The following is a 17,997-nucleotide window of genomic DNA, read 5'->3' as shown; positions in this document are numbered from 1 at the left end:
CTGAATACAATCAAATTAGCATTTAAAATAAATAAGGTAAAGAGTTACTTAACCAAATAAAATAAATAAGAATTACTTAATATTGCTAGAATAATTGATGGACTATTTAGAAAAATTAAAGTTAGATTTCTACCATACTTTTTATTACAAAATAGTAACAAGTTAATATTTAAATGTAAAAATAAAACTATAACAGAAGTTAAAGGAATAGTAGGTGCATATGTATTTGATCTCAAGATGAGGCAGTTTTCTAAGCAAGAAAACATAAGGCCAATTTAAATTTTAAGTCCATAAAGTAAAAAAATAAATAAATTGATAAATTATAAATTGTAAACTTAGTATTATACATATAAAACTGGATGAAAGTTTATGATAATTTATTAAAAATGAAACAGTAAATATGAAAAGTATTTAACTGAACTGTTGATCAAAAACATGAGAAGTAAGTAAAAGTATATACCAGGCTGGTTTTTTAAATGAGGAAGCTGAGGCTTGGAGAGGGTATATAACTTGCCACCAGGTCACTAAGTTCAGTGAGAAAGTCTAAATTTGAATGCTTACTCTTTGGTAAGATTATAACTGATTTTTTCCATTAATTTTTTGTCCTTCCTAAATTTTTATTACTGAGTCAAAAAATAGAAGTCTTTTCCATAACAAGACAAACAGACACAAACATCTTAGGCAATATTGCATCACTTTTAGTAGTTGTGGCTCATTAAGGGGTAATGAGTACAGATTTTTTTTCCTTGATACATAAAAATAGGATTGATAGCATTTAAATTTTAATTAATGTAGGCTATACATTCTCACTAAGCAGATATTCTTTTCAACTAATTTAACTTTAATCATTACTGCAGATGCGGCCTAGATTTTTATGCCAGTAAGAATTAAAAAAAAACAAAATTAACCAAATATAGTCTTATGAAAAATGTAAAGCTCATGCACCTGCAACTTGTAATTGTGTTTTTATTTGCAGATGGAGAATATCATTGGAACAATAAGAGATTCCAACCTGAAGCTGACACTTGCTTTTGGAATAGGAATGCATCATGCTGGGTTGCATGAAAGGGACCGAAAAACAGTAGAGGAACTATTTGTAAATTGTAAAATTCAGGTATTTTTTTTCCCCATGAACAGATATTTAAAAGTGACTTGAAAGTTGTATTTTAGTTAGATGTAAGATATTATCTTTTATTTTTTAGGTTCTTATTGCTACAAGTACATTAGCCTGGGGTGTAAACTTTCCAGCTCATTTAGTAATTATTAAGGGAACAGAATATTATGATGGAAAAACACGACGATATGTGGATTTTCCTATTACAGGTAATATTTTTAAATTTACAAATATATTAGACTTCTGTTTTAGTCTTAATAATTTGAATTTGCATGAATTAAAGTTTAGAGAATTGGTCACATATGGTGAGCAAATTGTAAAATTTTTTTGTTTCCAGTAAAAATATAACTCAAAGTGTTGAGCCATTTTGTTTACTTTTACTTATCTAATTTGTTAATGAATGTCAAAAGCACAAGTAATTTTTTTTTAATTAAAAAGAGATTAGTACCAATTAGTAGCTGTTAGTAACGTTCAGTGTGTGTGTGTTTTTCAATCCTGTCCAACTCTTTGCTGCCCCATGGACTGTAGCCCACCAAGCTCTTCCATCCATGGAGTTCTCCAGGCAAGAATGCTGGAGTGGGTAGCCATTCCCTTCTCTAGGGGGTCTTCCCTACCCAGGGATCAAACCTAGGTCTCTTGCATTGCAGGCAGATTCTTTATCATCTGAGCCACCAGGGAACCCCCATAAATTATAATTAAATATTATGTTTAATTTTAAATCTCCTTCAATAGACATGATTGTTTCCATAGGATTTCTAGAACCAAAGCATTTGTTGCTATAATTTGTACAAGTCAATTAACATATTTTAAAATCTGATAGAATATTTTCAATGAGTTTTGAACAGGGTGATATACCAAATGAATATTTTAACTCAGTTAATGCATAGAAGACCTATATCATTTCTCAGTGATAATTTATGTCAAAGACTCCTGCAGTATAAAAGAAAAATTTTATACAATGGGTGAGTTGAGGATGAGGCCTAAATGGATCCATTATCATAGATAAAAATAATCAAATTACCCTGCTAAAGAAGTTTTTCTATGTGTTTTATTTTTTTCTTACTTGATTATAGTAGTTATAACTCTTAAATATCATTTTTGAAACATTTAACTAAAGGAACCTTTGATCTTTCTTACTTTTACATACACCGCAAGGCTCTTTTGAGGACTCAGTTTTCTGTCTTAGTGAATTGGTTATTAAATTATTAAAGAACTCTATAGTAGGCATAAGAGATAGCATCCATCCCTTGTCTTAAAATACTCTCTTATTTTCTGGTATTGTAGAAGCATGCCATAATCCATCAATATTTTTTGTGCTACATGCCACATTACAAAATACCTCTTGTCCTCTTTCTTATAGATGTACTCCAGATGATGGGGCGTGCTGGGAGGCCTCAGTTTGATGACCAAGGCAAAGCTGTAATTCTGGTTCATGACATAAAGAAAGACTTTTACAAAAAGTTTCTTTATGAACCTTTCCCAGTAGAATCAAGGTAAATTTTGCTGTAAATTAATTTAAATGGATTATGTCTTAGCAGGTTGATGTTTTTGTGCTTACATTTTATCAGGTAAAAATCAGTAAAACTTGTAGTACAGAAGAATTATTTGAAGTGAAACAATACATTTATCACAATAAGGCAACATTAAATTATAATTTTCACTAAAAAACAAAGCTGTTTAAAAGAAGCAGTGAAGCACTTTGTTCAGTCGTGTTGACTCTGGAGCCAGAACACTTAGGTTCATATCTGAGGTCTCCACCACTTATTTGCTATCATCCCTTTGACAAAGTGAACAATGCAAAGAAATAGAAGAAAACAGTAGAATGGGAAAGACTAGAGATCGCTTCAGGAAAATTAGAGATACCAAGGGACCATTTCATGCAAAGATGGGTGCGATAAAGGACAGAAACCATGTGAACCTAACAGAAGCAGAAGATATTGAGAAGAGGTGGCAAGAATATACAGAAGAGTTATACTAAAAAAGATCTTAATGATGGCAGAAAGCAGAGGAACTAAAGAGCCTCTTGATGAAAGCGAAAGAGGTTGAGTGGAAAAGCTGGCTTAAAATTCAACATTCAAAAAATTAAGATCATTGCATTGAGTCCCATCACTTCATGACAAATATATGGGGAAACAATGAAGACAGTGACAGACTTTATTTTCTTGGGCTCTAAAATCACTGCAGATGATGACTGAAGCCATGAAATTAAAAGACGCTTGCTCCTTGGAAGAAAATCTCTGACAAACCTAGATTCCATATTAAAAGCAGAGACATTACTTTGCTGACAAAGGTCCATCTAGTCAAAGCTATAGTTTTGTCATGTATGGATGTGAGAGTTGGGCCATAAAGAAGGCTGAGGGCCAAAAAATTAATGCTTTTGAACTGTGGTGTTAGAGAAGAGTCTTGGGAGTCACTTGGACTGCAAGAAGATCAAACCAGTTAATCCTAAAGGAAATCAGCCCTGAATATTCATTGAAGGGACTGATGCTGAAGCTGAAGCTCCAGTCCTTTCACCATGTAATGTGAACAGCTGACTCACTGCAAAAGACCCTGATGCTGGGAAAGATTGAAGGCAGGAGGAGAAGAGGATGACAGATGGTTGGATGGCATCACTGACTCAATGGACATGAGTTTGATCAAGCTCTGGGAGATGGTGAAGGACAGGGAGGCCTGGTATGTTGCAGTCCATGGGATCACAAAGAGTCAGACATAACTAAGTGACTGAACAACAACTTTGACAAAGTCTTTGCTCATTACTCAGCAAAAAATAATCTTTTCTCTGTCAGATTTGTACATTTTCATTCTTAACATATATCACTTGCTACTTTTTATCACTGTCTTCTTAATATACTTAACTTCATTTACCATATTCCAAATGCAAAGGATAAAACATTTCTCATTTATACTGTAAACAGTTATTGAGGTTTTTTTACTGTGTTAGAATTTCTACTAGTGTTCACTTTTTTAATTTGGAAAATATGAAAACATTTAATATGTGGGAGATAGCTTATACTGTGCTAAGAGAAAATTTATGACCATAAATATATATTTTAAAAGAAATAGGGAAAATGAATTATCTGAATATCCATCTCAAGAATTTGAAAAAAAGTTAGCAAATTGAACTTAAAGGAGAAGATAGAAAGATGAGAAGGAATTAATGAATTAAAACCAAACATACATTAGAAAAAACTATCAGCAAAGCCAAAAGTTTATCAATAATATTGATAAACCTTTAGTCTGGTCAAGAAGGAAGAGAGAAGGAACACCACAGTATCAGGAATCAAAAGATATAAAAAATTTTTAAATAATAAAATATGAAAAAAATCTATGCATATTTTTAAATTTTATATCAAGTGGTGAAATTCTTTTTTAAAAAACCTTACTAAAACTGACACAAAAAGAAATAGAAAATTTAAATAGTCTATCAAAGCAATTATATCTGAAATTTAAAACCATTCCACAAAGAAATTTTCTGATCCAGACATTTCACTAGTGAATTCTTTACAGCATTTAAGGAAGAAATTGAACATGAACTCTTTTCTACTCTACAATAGTAGAAAAGATAGGAATATCTGCCAACTTATTTTATGAGATTAGAATAACCTTAATGCCAAAACCTGATAAATTTACCAGAAGGGAAAGTAACAGAGCTGTGTCTCTCATGAATATAGATGTAGAAATCCTATATAAAACTTAAAATCAAATCTAGTAATGTATAGAAAGATAACATATTACAGCTAATTACAACATAAGTGCAAAGGCTAATTACTTGAAAATACATGAATATAATTCACTGTATTAGCAGGAAAAACATGAGAAAAATATATGATTATCTCAGATATTTTAAAAAGTGTTCGATGAAATTCCACACCGTTCATAATAAGAACTGTTAGCCAGCAAATAAATAGGGAAATGTTCTTAATCTGATAGAGTATCTGCTAAAAATCTACCTCAGATACCATGATCAAGGATTCAATATTAAAGGCTTTCTCTTTGAGACAGAAAATTATACAGGGATGTTGCTTTCACCAGTGCCAGTAATTAAGCACCGTGTTAGAGACCTAAGCCAGTACATTAAGGTAAAAAAAAGAAAAGTGAAAATTCTTTTTGAGCAAGAGGAGTAACTAAAAAACACAAAAAGAAGACTTCTGGGGCAGTGGGAATGCTTGATGTTGGCATTGGTTACACAGATGTGTTCACATTGTGAATATTACTTGAGTTGTACATATATAGTTTATGTAATTTTTTTCTATATATACTTCAGTAAAAAATTGATTAAAAATTTAAATGTGCAAGTTTGATGTAATATTTTATCTTCTACAAAATATATATACAGAAGTTATATATTAACTTCTCTATTAATGGGCATTCAGAGTTTCTAGTTTTCTCTCTTACATATATTGCTGCAGTGAACGGTTTTGCTTCCCTATCCTAACTTTTGAATGTTTCCTTAACAGGTGATAATGAAAAAGTAAAATTGCTGGGTCATAGTGATTGTTCACATAGATATTGCCAAATTGCCCTCCAAATTAGCTATACAGATTTACACTCTGCCACTGATGACTAGAGAGGAATATAGCAACTTTTTTTCATTCAGTTTATTATGGCCTTTTCCTCTCCTTAAAAACATCCTTTGCGGAAGCTGTGTTTAATAATACATACTGTTCCATGTATCATAATTTACATGTTTTTATCCTTTATTGGACATTGCTTCCCTGTTTTGTATTTTATGTAAGAAACTGAAATGACCATTTTGTTGTGCCAATATTTCAATGCATCTGATCATCGCTGTATTCTACAACACCTTGTACATTCATCTTATATGACTGAACTTAATATTCACTGAATTAATGAAGGGAATATCCTTGCTCCAACATAACTATCCCCCACTTCCTACCAACTCTTCTATCATCTGCCTCAGTATTATTCTGTACTTACTCCAAATGCCCTATGAGAAAATTCTGCTCTCCAAAGTCTGTCGCCTCTTGTCCACTCTTATGTTGGCTCTCATCTTCTTGTAAAAGTTACTAGCTCCCTTCCTATCAGCCTGTGTTTGTTTGCACCTAGCAATTCATTTGGCCAAAGTTATATACAAAGTATATAAATTACAGGAAACACATTTGTCCTATATCTTGGGACATCAAATTTGAGTCTTGACTATGTGTTCAAGTGTTTTTCGTTTAATTTTCATGTATGTTTCCCATGTCTCATTCACTCTGTAGTTTATTAGGAGTGCTGTCTGACCATTTAAATGCAGAGATTGCTGGTGGTACAATAACATCTAAGCAAGATGCAATGGATTATATTACCTGGACTTACTTTTTCCGCCGTCTTATCATGAACCCCAGGTAAGCACAGGACTATTATTTATCTTTATCGTTCTTCTCTAAAGATCTTTTTTGTATTTAAAATATCACCTGTCTGTGGAAGACCCAAAATATTTCACTCCATCTGCTCTCCATCAAGTAGAGTCTCATTTCTCCACCAACCTTCTGAATGTTGCCACATGGACTTCCTACCATCATTTCAAATTCAACATGCCTAAAACTGAATTAATCATATCTAAAAATTTTGCTCAAATCTCACTTTCTTGATCAGAAATTAAATATATTGTTTTGGAAATGGAAAGTAGATATGGTTTACTTAGTAGACATAGGTGTAAGTGGTGACATTTGAACAAAGACTTGAAAGAGGTGAGAAGGTTGACCACATAAATATCTAGTGGACAGCATTTCAGGCCAGGGGGACAGGAGAGGTTCTAAGACTGGCTAGTCTGGTGTGATGAAGGTACAGCAAGAAGAAGATATAGCTAAAGTGGAATAAGTAGGGGGGTGTGGAGAGTAGTAGGGGATGAGCTTAGGGATTGTGGGTGGGTGGGCAGTGGTCTTATTAGTCTTATGAGGCCTTCGGCACCAATGTAAGAACTTTGATTTCTATTCTGGGTGAAATGAGAAGCTTTGTCAGTTTTTGATCAGAGAACTGAGAGTATCTATCATATCATAAAGAAGGCAAATTATAATCATAAATGTTATAAATAATTTGAACTTCTCTGTTGAAAGATAGAAATTTTCAGATTTATTTTTTAAATATCAGTGTAAAATTTTTTTTTTTTTCAGTGTAAAATTTTTTAAGCAACATTTCAAATCAAGAGAAAGGGCCCAAATAAAGTCAATAATTTGCATATTTTACTTTATCTGCTATAGTCATGCTCTGCAGTTTTCTTTCTAATTGGCCCCAATATCTTTTTATTGTTGTCTGTGTTAAAAGCCCCTATCCACAAAGCCAGAAGCAAAGAAAGGCACAGGAAATTGGCACTTTTCCCACTTACTTTTAGATCTAATAAAAGTTTTAAGAAGGCTAAAATCATTGTCTCAAATGAAGAGCTTGTGTTGTGTGTAGTTTTAATATATACTTCATACTTCCTGTCATTCAGTGCCATAAATTGAGATTTGACTTTTCTTTGAGTGGGAGGGGCTTGTATACACACTTGTGTGCATGCATGTATGTGTGACAAGAAGAAACTGAAGTTTATTTTAAAAGTTGAAAGAGCAAGCACCACTCCTGAAATACAGTCACATATAGATAAATAAATATGACCCAATTTTCCAACCCTCTTCATTTATCCATGTTACTGTAAAGTGTCCACACCATACCACCACCCAAAATAAAATTTATGTTGGGAAAGATTTAAGTTCCTGGGTTGTTCTCTGTATGTCTATGTATATTTTTATGTTTTGATATGCATGTGTGTATATATATGCAAATATATGTAAATACATATAAAGATATGTATTTATAAAATTAAATATATATGTAGATACAGATATATGTATATATTAGTTTGTTTAAATATATATAAACACATGTATTGGTGCATCATGAAATGTAATATATTTCAAATTGAGTTCTGGATTCAATTTGTATGTTCAGTTTTACTCTCTGTTTTCCCCTGAGAAAGCGTCTAAATATTTCTAGGGGAAAAAAATGTTGTGGTAGTTTCAGCTGTCCCTGTAACCACTTCCATTATTTGTGTCATTATTACTGCTGCATAATCTGAACATAAAAAAGCATGGTGCTGTAACAAATGACTTCCCAGTACTGACAGTTATAGCAGCAGCATTTCTATACTGATGAAAAATTTCCCAGCGAGATCTCTGGCCAGGTTTACATAAACCAAACAGGAAATGGCTGCCACTATTCACATTAAATCCAAACTGTTTGGTGTGACTTTATCTATGTTTTACATTACAATAAAATCTCTCTTTTTCAGCTGGTAAACTTTCATTCTTTTTAAGGTTGGAAAGAGAGAATGAGGTTTCGTGTGAGGTATTCTTGTTTATCTTTTGATAAGATCTTTTAAAGTTAATTTTTTTAAGCTTGTTTTACTTTTTGATTCTTTAAATGTAATCAACTTTGTAAAATTTTATGATAGGGAGAGGTTTGTTTAAACTTTTTCCCAACGGACTGCTGATAGAACTAGCCTGTCTAGTCCATGTGCTCGATGCTGTCAGTACAAACTGCCTTTGACTTTCACACCTCTCAGGGGACTAGTAATTGTTGTGTTCAAACAGCCTGTAATTGTGATCCCGCTGGCTTCCTCAGTACGCTTCTGGCTATTAGAATCATTAAACAACTCAGCACCTGTTAACAGCATTGTAAATATTCAACCCTGCTTGTGTGCAGGTTGAGTCCAATATAGAGAAATCTTACAGAGCTCAGCCTCATAAATTACAGCCTCTGACAAGTCAATTATTGTGAAACTGGGTTTCTCTGTGAAATAAATGAAATACCATGCTGACAAAAAAGGTAGGCTGTCTGTTTATAGCAGAGAGAAGATAATGACTTGATGATTCAATGCAGTGAGCATGAAACTACATTGTATCCTTTATTCATAATTAAACGTTGTATAATATTTCTGCTTTAATAACCAATAAGTTATAAATTTTCTACTGTGGCGAGTGCAACATGAAAACAAACCTTTTTACTTAGCAGTTGCATGCTTTTTCAAGCTAGTAAAGTGATTATTAATGTTAATATGTAATTTGTAAGCTAAATGCTTATAATTATTTAAGCTAGAAATTGCATGGTTACTGAACATTCACGTGTTAAAAGCAAAGGCCATATAATGCTACTAATGAAGATTATGTAAATATAAGCTCTATCCTTTATTCACAAATAAGTGTCAGAATATACTCTCTCTCAAAATTTTATGGGATCTAAAAAATGGATATGAAAATGTTTATATAACCTTAGAATCTCAATTCAAATATTAACAAAGAGTAGTAATACTTGGTATAGATCAGTGAAGTCATCACTAGCAAAACTAGCAAAACATTTTACTATTTGTGTTGGCTGCATAGGAGAAAAGTTTTTACTATTATGTTCAACAATGTAATACTTGAACTAGTACCCTCTGTTTTTAAAGTTGTCACTTTTAAAAAATAAAGTTAATCACTTACATATGCCAGAATATCTGAAGAAAACAATTTTAGGGATTTTGAAAATTCTTGATAACCCCGAGATGTAGTAAGGATAAAAATTTCAATATTGAATCAATTGAATGTCAGTTCAATTACTTAAATTGAGTTTTTCATCTCTACTCTTATGCAGGTCAGTAATGTTGATGAGCACGTTGGAAAAGAACAACTATATTAAGAAATTTATCAATGGATTTTTTTTTAAGTTATTCTGCTCCAAAAATGCATTCGTTTTTAGCAAGTTAGATTATGAATAATATTTTAGTGTAGTCATTAGATAATTTGTTGGAGTCTCAGAGTCATGATTTTACTTAATTTTTTTTTTGCAATTCATTTAAATGTTTAAAACATGTTTATCCTGACTCTACTTTATCTGAATAAAACCACAAAGTAGTTTAAAGTATTTTCCAATAGATTGGAATAAACAAACTTCAGATGGGATTTTAGCCCATCACAATATGTCTTAAAAGTTTGTAAAATAGTGAATAAAATAAATAATTTAAAAAGAACCTATCATTTTTAGAGAAAAGTTTTTATCATTAATGGTTTTAAATATTATTTTTAAGTGTACCAAATTCATTAAAAATTAATTAAAATTGAAATGCATTAAAGCATAATATGGTAAAGTTGACCTTCCAGTTATATTTATATGGGAATGTCTGTGATTATCTGTAGCAGCAACCGTGAGATTTTTTTTGTTTTCAAATAACCTAATAAATTTATAGATGAAATGGAATCACAGCTTTTCATTTTTCATGGTAATATTATTTTCACAGTGTCTTCTTTCTATAATTTTAATTGCATAAAGAATAGCTTGATTTGTGTTCTGCAAATAGTACTACTTATTCAGTGTCCTGGACACATTTTCACTAGTTTTCGTCCAGTTAGATATAACTTTATCAGCGTTGTATTAGTCCAGGCAGCTGACAATAGTATTGGAAAATTTATAGGCTTAGCAAGCCAAAAGAATGTGAAATATAAAGTAAGCGCTTACATCGCACAAAGTCTGGCTGATAAATTTCATTTGTTGGGAAAAATATAAAAGGGAAAAAAATTGTTAATAATTTGAAACAGCTTTGGAGATCTGTCTCTTTTATGGAACCTTGAATGTCCAGAATTTTTATTTTCACCTCTAATGCAGTATAAATTATTCTAACTATATGCTTCTCAGTCATAATTCAGAATAAAGGAAGTATTTTCTAATGGTTTCTAATACTGATTTTTCACCTTCACATATGGCTGGTTATATTTTGGTCAAATTAACAATAGCACTGATCTGTCTGGTATTTATCTGTTCATTGATAAATATTGCTTCATTTGGGATTACGAAAAGAGCTTTTCCAGGAAAGACAATAATTTCTCTACAGACTAAAATTTCAACTAACTATTTCTCTTTTATAAGAAAATCCTTAGCATTTAATTAATTATGATTTAAATAAATAATCTATTATTAATCCATACTCATTGGAAACTCTCATATTTGAGGGTACCTAAACATTTGGGCTAACTTCTCTTTCTAATGAAAATATATCCTGCCATGATTTAAGTCCTGCTTTTTGTGTTTTTAAATAAATTTTTATAGTATTGACCCCAACTCTTTCCCTTGGAAGAAAGAAAATCACCATACTTGGCAGGCCTTAAGGCCTCTCCCGTTTGAGATAGTTAACACTTTCTTCCCCAGGCCCTGACTACCCACTTCCTGCTGCTGCTGCTGCTGCTAAGTCGCTTCCGTTGTGTTCAACTCTGTGCGACCCCTTTCTAGTCCTGTACAGATGTTAAGCCTTCTTGCTGGGGTTTCAGTATTGACGGTCTGTTCTCTGAGGCTTGTATCCTTGATTTGGGTGGAGGTAGGGCATGTAATTCTCCAGGCTAACTAGGGGACAGGATTCACCCAGCAGGAATTAGCGGTCTGCCATGACTGTGGGGATGGTCCCTCACCTCTTGGATCTTTTCGCAGGCACAGTTTCCTAGTAATCTTAGGGATTTGCCAAAAAACCTCTTGGAGTTACAGGGAAGAGCATTAAGGTGAATTGCATGTCCTTAAGTTTTTATGTCGAAGGTATATATATATATAGCTGAACCTGTATGTTTTCTGAATAAGTAAGCATAGTTAGAATGCTTTTTTGTTAGCCTGAAGATGCTCCTTCTAATCTTTAGAATATTCCTTAAGGGAACAACAGTTTACTAAATTTCCTAAAAGAACTTATCTACTACCCAAATCAATAGTTATTTGAGTTTTTTAATGTTACTGCAGATGAGTTTTACATATAAAAGGGAATTATATGTTTAAATGTAATAAGCTTCTTGCCGCTTTTGAATCTAGTATGTAGATTTAGTTTGCGGTAGATGCATAAACTGAAATAGTTTTAATGCTGGAAAATTAGTGTCTTTTTAATGTGTTGCTGAATTTTATCTGCTTCTCTTTCATATTTTGAATGTATCGCCATTCTTCATCAGTATCAATAAACTCTAGTATGACGATTTTGATCTGTAAGGTGGAAATGACAATTGCAGTTGCTTTATTTCTTTGATTTGCTATAAATGGATTTTTTTTTAAATTCTGAAAAGAACAAGGTGAAATTGAAGTGACAGTTTTAATAGGAAATATTTTGAAACAAATAATGACCTTGCTTGTTTTCTAGCTACTACAATTTGAGTGATGTGAGCCATGATTCTGTGAACAAGTTTCTGTCCAATCTGGTTGAGAAGTCTCTGGTTGAGCTGGAACATTCCTATTGTATTGAAATTGGAGAGGTACGACTGGGTCATATACATTCCAACTGAAAAGATTGCCCAGCTTTCTAACAATAGGGCTTTTGCTAATGATAATCAAAAACTGTAATGAAAAAAAAAAAAAAACTGTAATGAAATGTTGCGATAGCAACCTGCAGTATGAGTTATTAATATTATGAATATATTTACTTCTATTGTACTTTCTATTTACATTACTTTATCTTTCTTCTGAAACAGGATAATCGGAGTATTGAGCCTCTGACGTATGGCCGCATTGCCTCTGATCTTCCTGACCTAGGGATCGAACCCACATCTCTGATATCTCCTGTGTTGGCAGGCAGGTTCTTTACCACTAGCGCCACCTGGGGAACTCCAAAAAACACATCTTCCTTGATGTGAACTCAGGCCTTGGAGATGAAAGCACTGCATCCTAGCCACTAGACCACCAGGGGACTGTGCAAAATATAGATGGATGGGTATCAGATGCTGATGAGGATGTGGGGAGGTGGGAAGCTTCAGCACTGCAGGGGGTCATGTAGTCTGTACGGTCACTTTGAAAGCAATAAAATGATAACTTCATGGAATTAAGTATTTACTGTATAGTAATTCTATAGTATTAATATACTTCAAGAGACTCTTGAGAGTCCCTTGGACTGCAAGGAAATCAAACCAGTCAATCCTAAAGGATATCAGTACTGAATATTCATTGGAAGGATGCTGAAGCTGAAGCTCCAATACTTTGGCCACCTGATGCAAAGAACTGACTCACTGGAAAAGACCCTGATGCTGGGAAGGATTGAAGGCAGGAGGAGAAGGGGATGACAGAGGATGAGATGGTTGGATGGCATCACCGACTCAGTGAACATGAGTTTGAGTAAGCTCCGGGAGTTGGTGATGGACAGGGAAGCCTGGCGTGATGTAGTCCATGGGGTTGCAAAGAGTCAGACATGACTGAGCGATTGAACTGAATACTATAGTAAGTTAGTAATAGTAGTAATTACTATATAGACTTTCAACAGTAGGAAACCCTCATAAGAGTGTACCATGAGATTTTTATGAAGATGTTTAACACAGCATTATTTGTGGTAGCCAAAAAAGCAGGGACTGATTAAGTCAAATTATTGACCTATACACATCAGTCACAAGGAATCGCCCAAGTAGATGTTTAGCCACATGGATTAATCTCTAAAAAATAAGTTCTGTAATCCTACACTGTTATGTAACTTAAACATACCCAAACAATAATATTTTTTTAAAGATTCTCACCCGTACATATACAAATAAAAATACTGAAGTTGGATTGAAAGTACAAATATTTAATATTTTAGGCTGGGAGCATATGGAAGGGGAGGGGAAGTAGATTATATGGGATGAAGGGGATAAACCTCTAAAATAAAATAAAGAATAAATGAAGATAATGTGTCATGAGTTGATAGTATGATAAATCCCATTCTGCATATCTGACATCTCTAAAATAAACCAGTTACTCTTGAGAAAGAGGAAGGTTTGACAACTTAAGATCTGGTTTGCTGGGAGCCAGGAGGTGGGTAGGTGTGGAGCAGTCTGCCACAGATTACCTCCCCTTCTGTCTTTCAGCAGTCAGGTGCATCCATGTGCATTCCTCACTGGCCTCTACAAGCATCTGCATTAAGGCCTCTACTCTACAGAACTTTGTTCCAGATGAGGATCTCAGGAGCAGGAGACCTCGTGGCTACAGACCAGTTATGTAAGCATAACACGGTAAGTTAGTTTATCTTAAAAGTTCTTGCTTTGGTGATGAGTTCCTCCTGGGCTGAGAATCCCAAAGACAAGCAGCTCAAAAGATGTTACATGCTCTGAAGTCAATATTCTCCCTAGGAAGGATCCCTCAGAAGATCTAGACAGAGGGATGATTTTAAGCAAGGTCCATAAAGAAACTTTTACGAGTGCACCCATCATTAGTAATTCAGGTAAGAGACCTGTGAGGAGCATGGACCAGGTGAGCATCTTATCATCTCTGACTCTTCTATTCCTTGGAAATGGTCAGATTTTCAGTTCCTGATTAAAGTTTCCAATGTAGTTTGCTGAAAATATGCCAATGCATTCTAAATCCTGCAGGTTTTTGTCAGAAAACAGCAGTTTTTCCATCCATGACTTTCCTTGATCACTAAGGATGTTCTATATTCAAATAGCTGATTACTTGAGACAGTCTTTAAAAATTAACATCCTTTGGTATGAAGTACAGAGATAACTCAAAAGCTTAATATAAAAAAAGAGATACTCTTTGTATAGAGTTTGTAACCTATGGATGAAAGAACAAATTTATCTACTACATTCATAACTGATATGTAACAGGTACAAAAAATTAAGAAAACTGTAATAAAATGTCCTATTTCGGGTGAAAGTAAAGTCAAAGGAAACCCCAACCCCTCCATACACTGGTCACCTGTACAGAATATTTATTTCATCCCCAAGGGTAGTGCTGGTAAGAAAAGTGATGTGAGTGGACTTCATTTTATTGAATTGCTTCTTTGTTAACAGAGACCAACAGCCAAGGGACATTTTGCCAGAGAGTGTTAACAGAATTTTCTATCCTGCATTTGATAATGTAGGAAAAATCAACCAGAACTGGACCTGTGCTTGGTTATGTGTAGATCTGGGCACATTAGGAGTTTCTACCATTTTAGAGAAACCAGTTTTTGTATTTAACCCCATTTACTACCATCAGAGTACCTACACTAGAGATCAACGTGCATTGCAGATAAAATCCACTGCTTTGACAATCCTGGTGAACACTAGTTAGTCCATATAGGTAGCTGGAGTACTGACTTTGAAAGTCTACTCCTGAGCTACTAAAATAAATGATACAGCTTCTAATAGTTTGTAGTTGCTGCCAACGGTGATATGAATGGTGAAAAATGCGGTGTAGGACTAGATTACAGTACTTTGTACTATCTTTCTCCAAAATGCACTAGGTCTCGTTGAGGGTGGCCACTGCTAAACATGGAATAAGTAAAGCAAGTTAGGTCTGGAAATTTTGATTGATGGGGAAACAGTGATAGTTTCAGAGATTTCTAGAGTTAATATTGAGAGGGGAAAAGAGACCAGCCCTACAGAAGCAAATAAGTCAGTTACTACCATGAAGTGAAACAGGTTGAGTTTGTACAGAAATTTCGGTTTCATACTCCTAGGGGGAGAAAAAAAGAGTAACATTGAGTGTGCTGACAGACTGTGGGAAGATGTTGTATTAAACACATAAATTTCAGTTGAGGAAAAGATAATATACTAAATGATATTATGAGCATTAAACAAAAGTGCTATTGAGAAATGTCCATTTGTATTTCCTTAATAATGAGTATCAGCAATCTCAGCTGCCCAGATTACATGTTTGTCTCTACCCAACTCTCTCTATGGAAGGCTGTGTGGTGTCACAGGCAGACCAATCTGATGGTAGGTATCTCCTCCACTCTTGGTAGCTGTGTGATCTGTCTATATTGTAAGACATACAGTTAAAAGCTCACCCTATTGATTGATCACTGACAACTAAGACTGCTTTTGAGTTAGCAAACTGTAGCAGCTGCCCTGCTCTGATACACAGCAGCAGACAGACAAGGGCAACTATTGAAAAAGGCTGAGCTCTGGTGGTCAGGCAGGACTGCTGCTCAGGTTACATCTCTCCTACCTGGTTACTGATCTGAGATTCATCTCTACTCCTTCATCTTTTCCCGGAAGTGGGGATTGTATGTGTGTATGTGTGCAGGTGATGTCAGTAAATCATGGTATATGTGGTGCCTGTCACATTTATCCTGAGGTTGCCAGCTCTTAGATTAAAAATTACCCTGCCATTGGACTAAGGTAGGTAGTTGTTGCTACTTCCCCACTGGCCACTCGACCCACTAAATGCAAATCGTCTGTTTTGTTTTTTGAGATCCCTAATACTGACTGCTTAATTTAGGAGGCCCATTTGAATGAGTTTGGAGGATTGGGGTAGATTGCTTTTAATATCACTAATTTGAGTCATCCTCAATGAATTGGAAGGAGTGCACACTCTAGTGGACATTTTCAGAACTGGAATAGCCTGTCTGTATAAAACAGGTCAGGATTGGGTCAGTTCACGTGGGCAGCATTACACACTCTTGGCACCCTTTCATCTGTAAGTTAGTGGTTTCTGCCTTTGCGGTAACAAAAGGAGTCTGAAAGCTTAACCACAGGACCTGAAGAATGCAATGACTGGTAGAGGCGGGCATGCACGTGTGTGTGTGTGTGTGTGTGTGTGTGTAGGGGTGGTAGAGGGTTTGCTGCTTCACTCCACTGCAATTTGTGAAATGTTCGGGAGCCAGTTGCGGAGGTGGGCAGTTTGGAGAGAGAGAAAAGTGAGTCACAGTGTTTGGTTATCATGGCATTAAAGATGCAAGAAAAACTGATTGTGAAGGTAGAAAGATTCTCCTAATTCTTATTTTATTAAAATCTCTTGGTTCATTGAGAATTTCTCAAAAATGTGACATTAGAAGTACTAGAATATAAAGTTTTCCCAGTAATAGTATTTCTCTTGAATTGTCACAGTGTTTTTTAACTTATTTAATGTCATAGTAAGTAAATATATATATATATAACTTTTCATTGTTAGCATGAATTTTATCATTCTTTATATTATACAACATCAGTTGTCAATGCAAATATAAGACCATTTAACTTGTATGCAGAATCCCTGAAATTCCATAATTTGTATTTCATACAGGCATATGTAATTTGCTCTTAACAGATGACATGAAAAAAAATAACTAAAATTTTATTTTACTTCTTGATAAATGCAAAATATGGGCTATTCTATCTTTACCTTTTCCCCCTTAACTTCCATGTTATCATTTTCAGCGTAAGTGGTTGGTTAATACAGGGAATTTACACAAATAAGAAAGGGCACGACAGGGTTTCTCAGTTTTTAATGTTTCTCAGGCCACCATTGCCTTCTTTCTGAGCTGAGAATGGAACGGGGCAGTGGCCTTCTGGGATTGTCAACACCTCCACTTACTCGGTCACGGATACAACATGCTTGCCCTGCTGGACTCCGACCACTGCGGGTCCACTGGAACATTTCACTTGTGGGGATGGAGAATGCCATCTGTGAACAGGGCAGCTGGAAATGGTCTATGTGCAGACTGCATGCATCTGTGCTCATCCTCCACTGTCCTCTCGGACTTCACTGACGAAACCAAAGTATGAAGATAATGGTATTAAGAATTAGAGATGGTGACACCAGAGCATTACGCCAAGCACAGAGCTCTTCTGAGCATGGCAAGCTGTGTGATTGTACTGGCCACCCATCCATGAAGTCAGTCCTGCGTACAGCAGACCATTTATTCAGATGACACCCTAAGATTTACACAGTTTCTCCCTAGAGTAGCAGACCTTTCAGGACATGGTGCTTAGTCAAGGGGAGCCTGGGACGAAATATCAATACCACCCTTAGACTAGCTCCTTTATCCCAATAGGATTTGCTATTGTTATCACCATCATCAACATTTTTGAAAATTTCCTTGTTTTTGTTCTTTTTATTTTGGAACTCCTATTAGTCACATACTAGATCTTCTGTACCGAGTCTCTGATTTTATTATCTTTGTTTATTTTAAATACAACTTTCTTGGAGAATTCTTAAAATATTATTTTGATTCTTCTATTAATGTTAAAAAAATCATT

General features: G+C 34.5%; 1 protein-coding gene across 1 annotated transcript in view; it reads left to right on the top strand.

Annotated features, from left to right (window-relative positions):
* The window catches only part of ASCC3 (activating signal cointegrator 1 complex subunit 3), a 255,303-nt gene extending 237,796 nt beyond the window's left edge, over positions 1 to 17,507 (top strand). The window contains exons 31-40 of the mRNA XM_043439337.1: positions 977 to 1,114; positions 1,203 to 1,323; positions 2,475 to 2,607; positions 6,337 to 6,462; positions 12,234 to 12,345; positions 12,562 to 12,621; positions 13,921 to 14,064; positions 14,659 to 14,788; positions 14,916 to 15,101; positions 17,257 to 17,507. Coding sequence (XP_043295272.1) covers positions 977 to 1,114; positions 1,203 to 1,323; positions 2,475 to 2,607; positions 6,337 to 6,462; positions 12,234 to 12,345; positions 12,562 to 12,621; positions 13,921 to 14,064; positions 14,659 to 14,788; positions 14,916 to 15,101; positions 17,257 to 17,507 — 1,401 coding nt within the window. The remainder of the gene's footprint in view (positions 1 to 976; positions 1,115 to 1,202; positions 1,324 to 2,474; positions 2,608 to 6,336; positions 6,463 to 12,233; positions 12,346 to 12,561; positions 12,622 to 13,920; positions 14,065 to 14,658; positions 14,789 to 14,915; positions 15,102 to 17,256) is intronic.
* The last annotated feature ends 490 nt before the right edge of the window (positions 17,508 to 17,997 follow it).

Source organism: Cervus canadensis, chromosome 20 (genome assembly GCF_019320065.1).
Source record: "Cervus canadensis isolate Bull #8, Minnesota chromosome 20, ASM1932006v1, whole genome shotgun sequence".
In the NCBI taxonomy this organism is placed as follows: domain Eukaryota; kingdom Metazoa; phylum Chordata; class Mammalia; order Artiodactyla; family Cervidae; genus Cervus; species Cervus canadensis.
The sequence above is the reverse complement of the archived record's forward strand: the minus strand, read 5'-3'. Positions and strand labels throughout refer to the sequence as shown.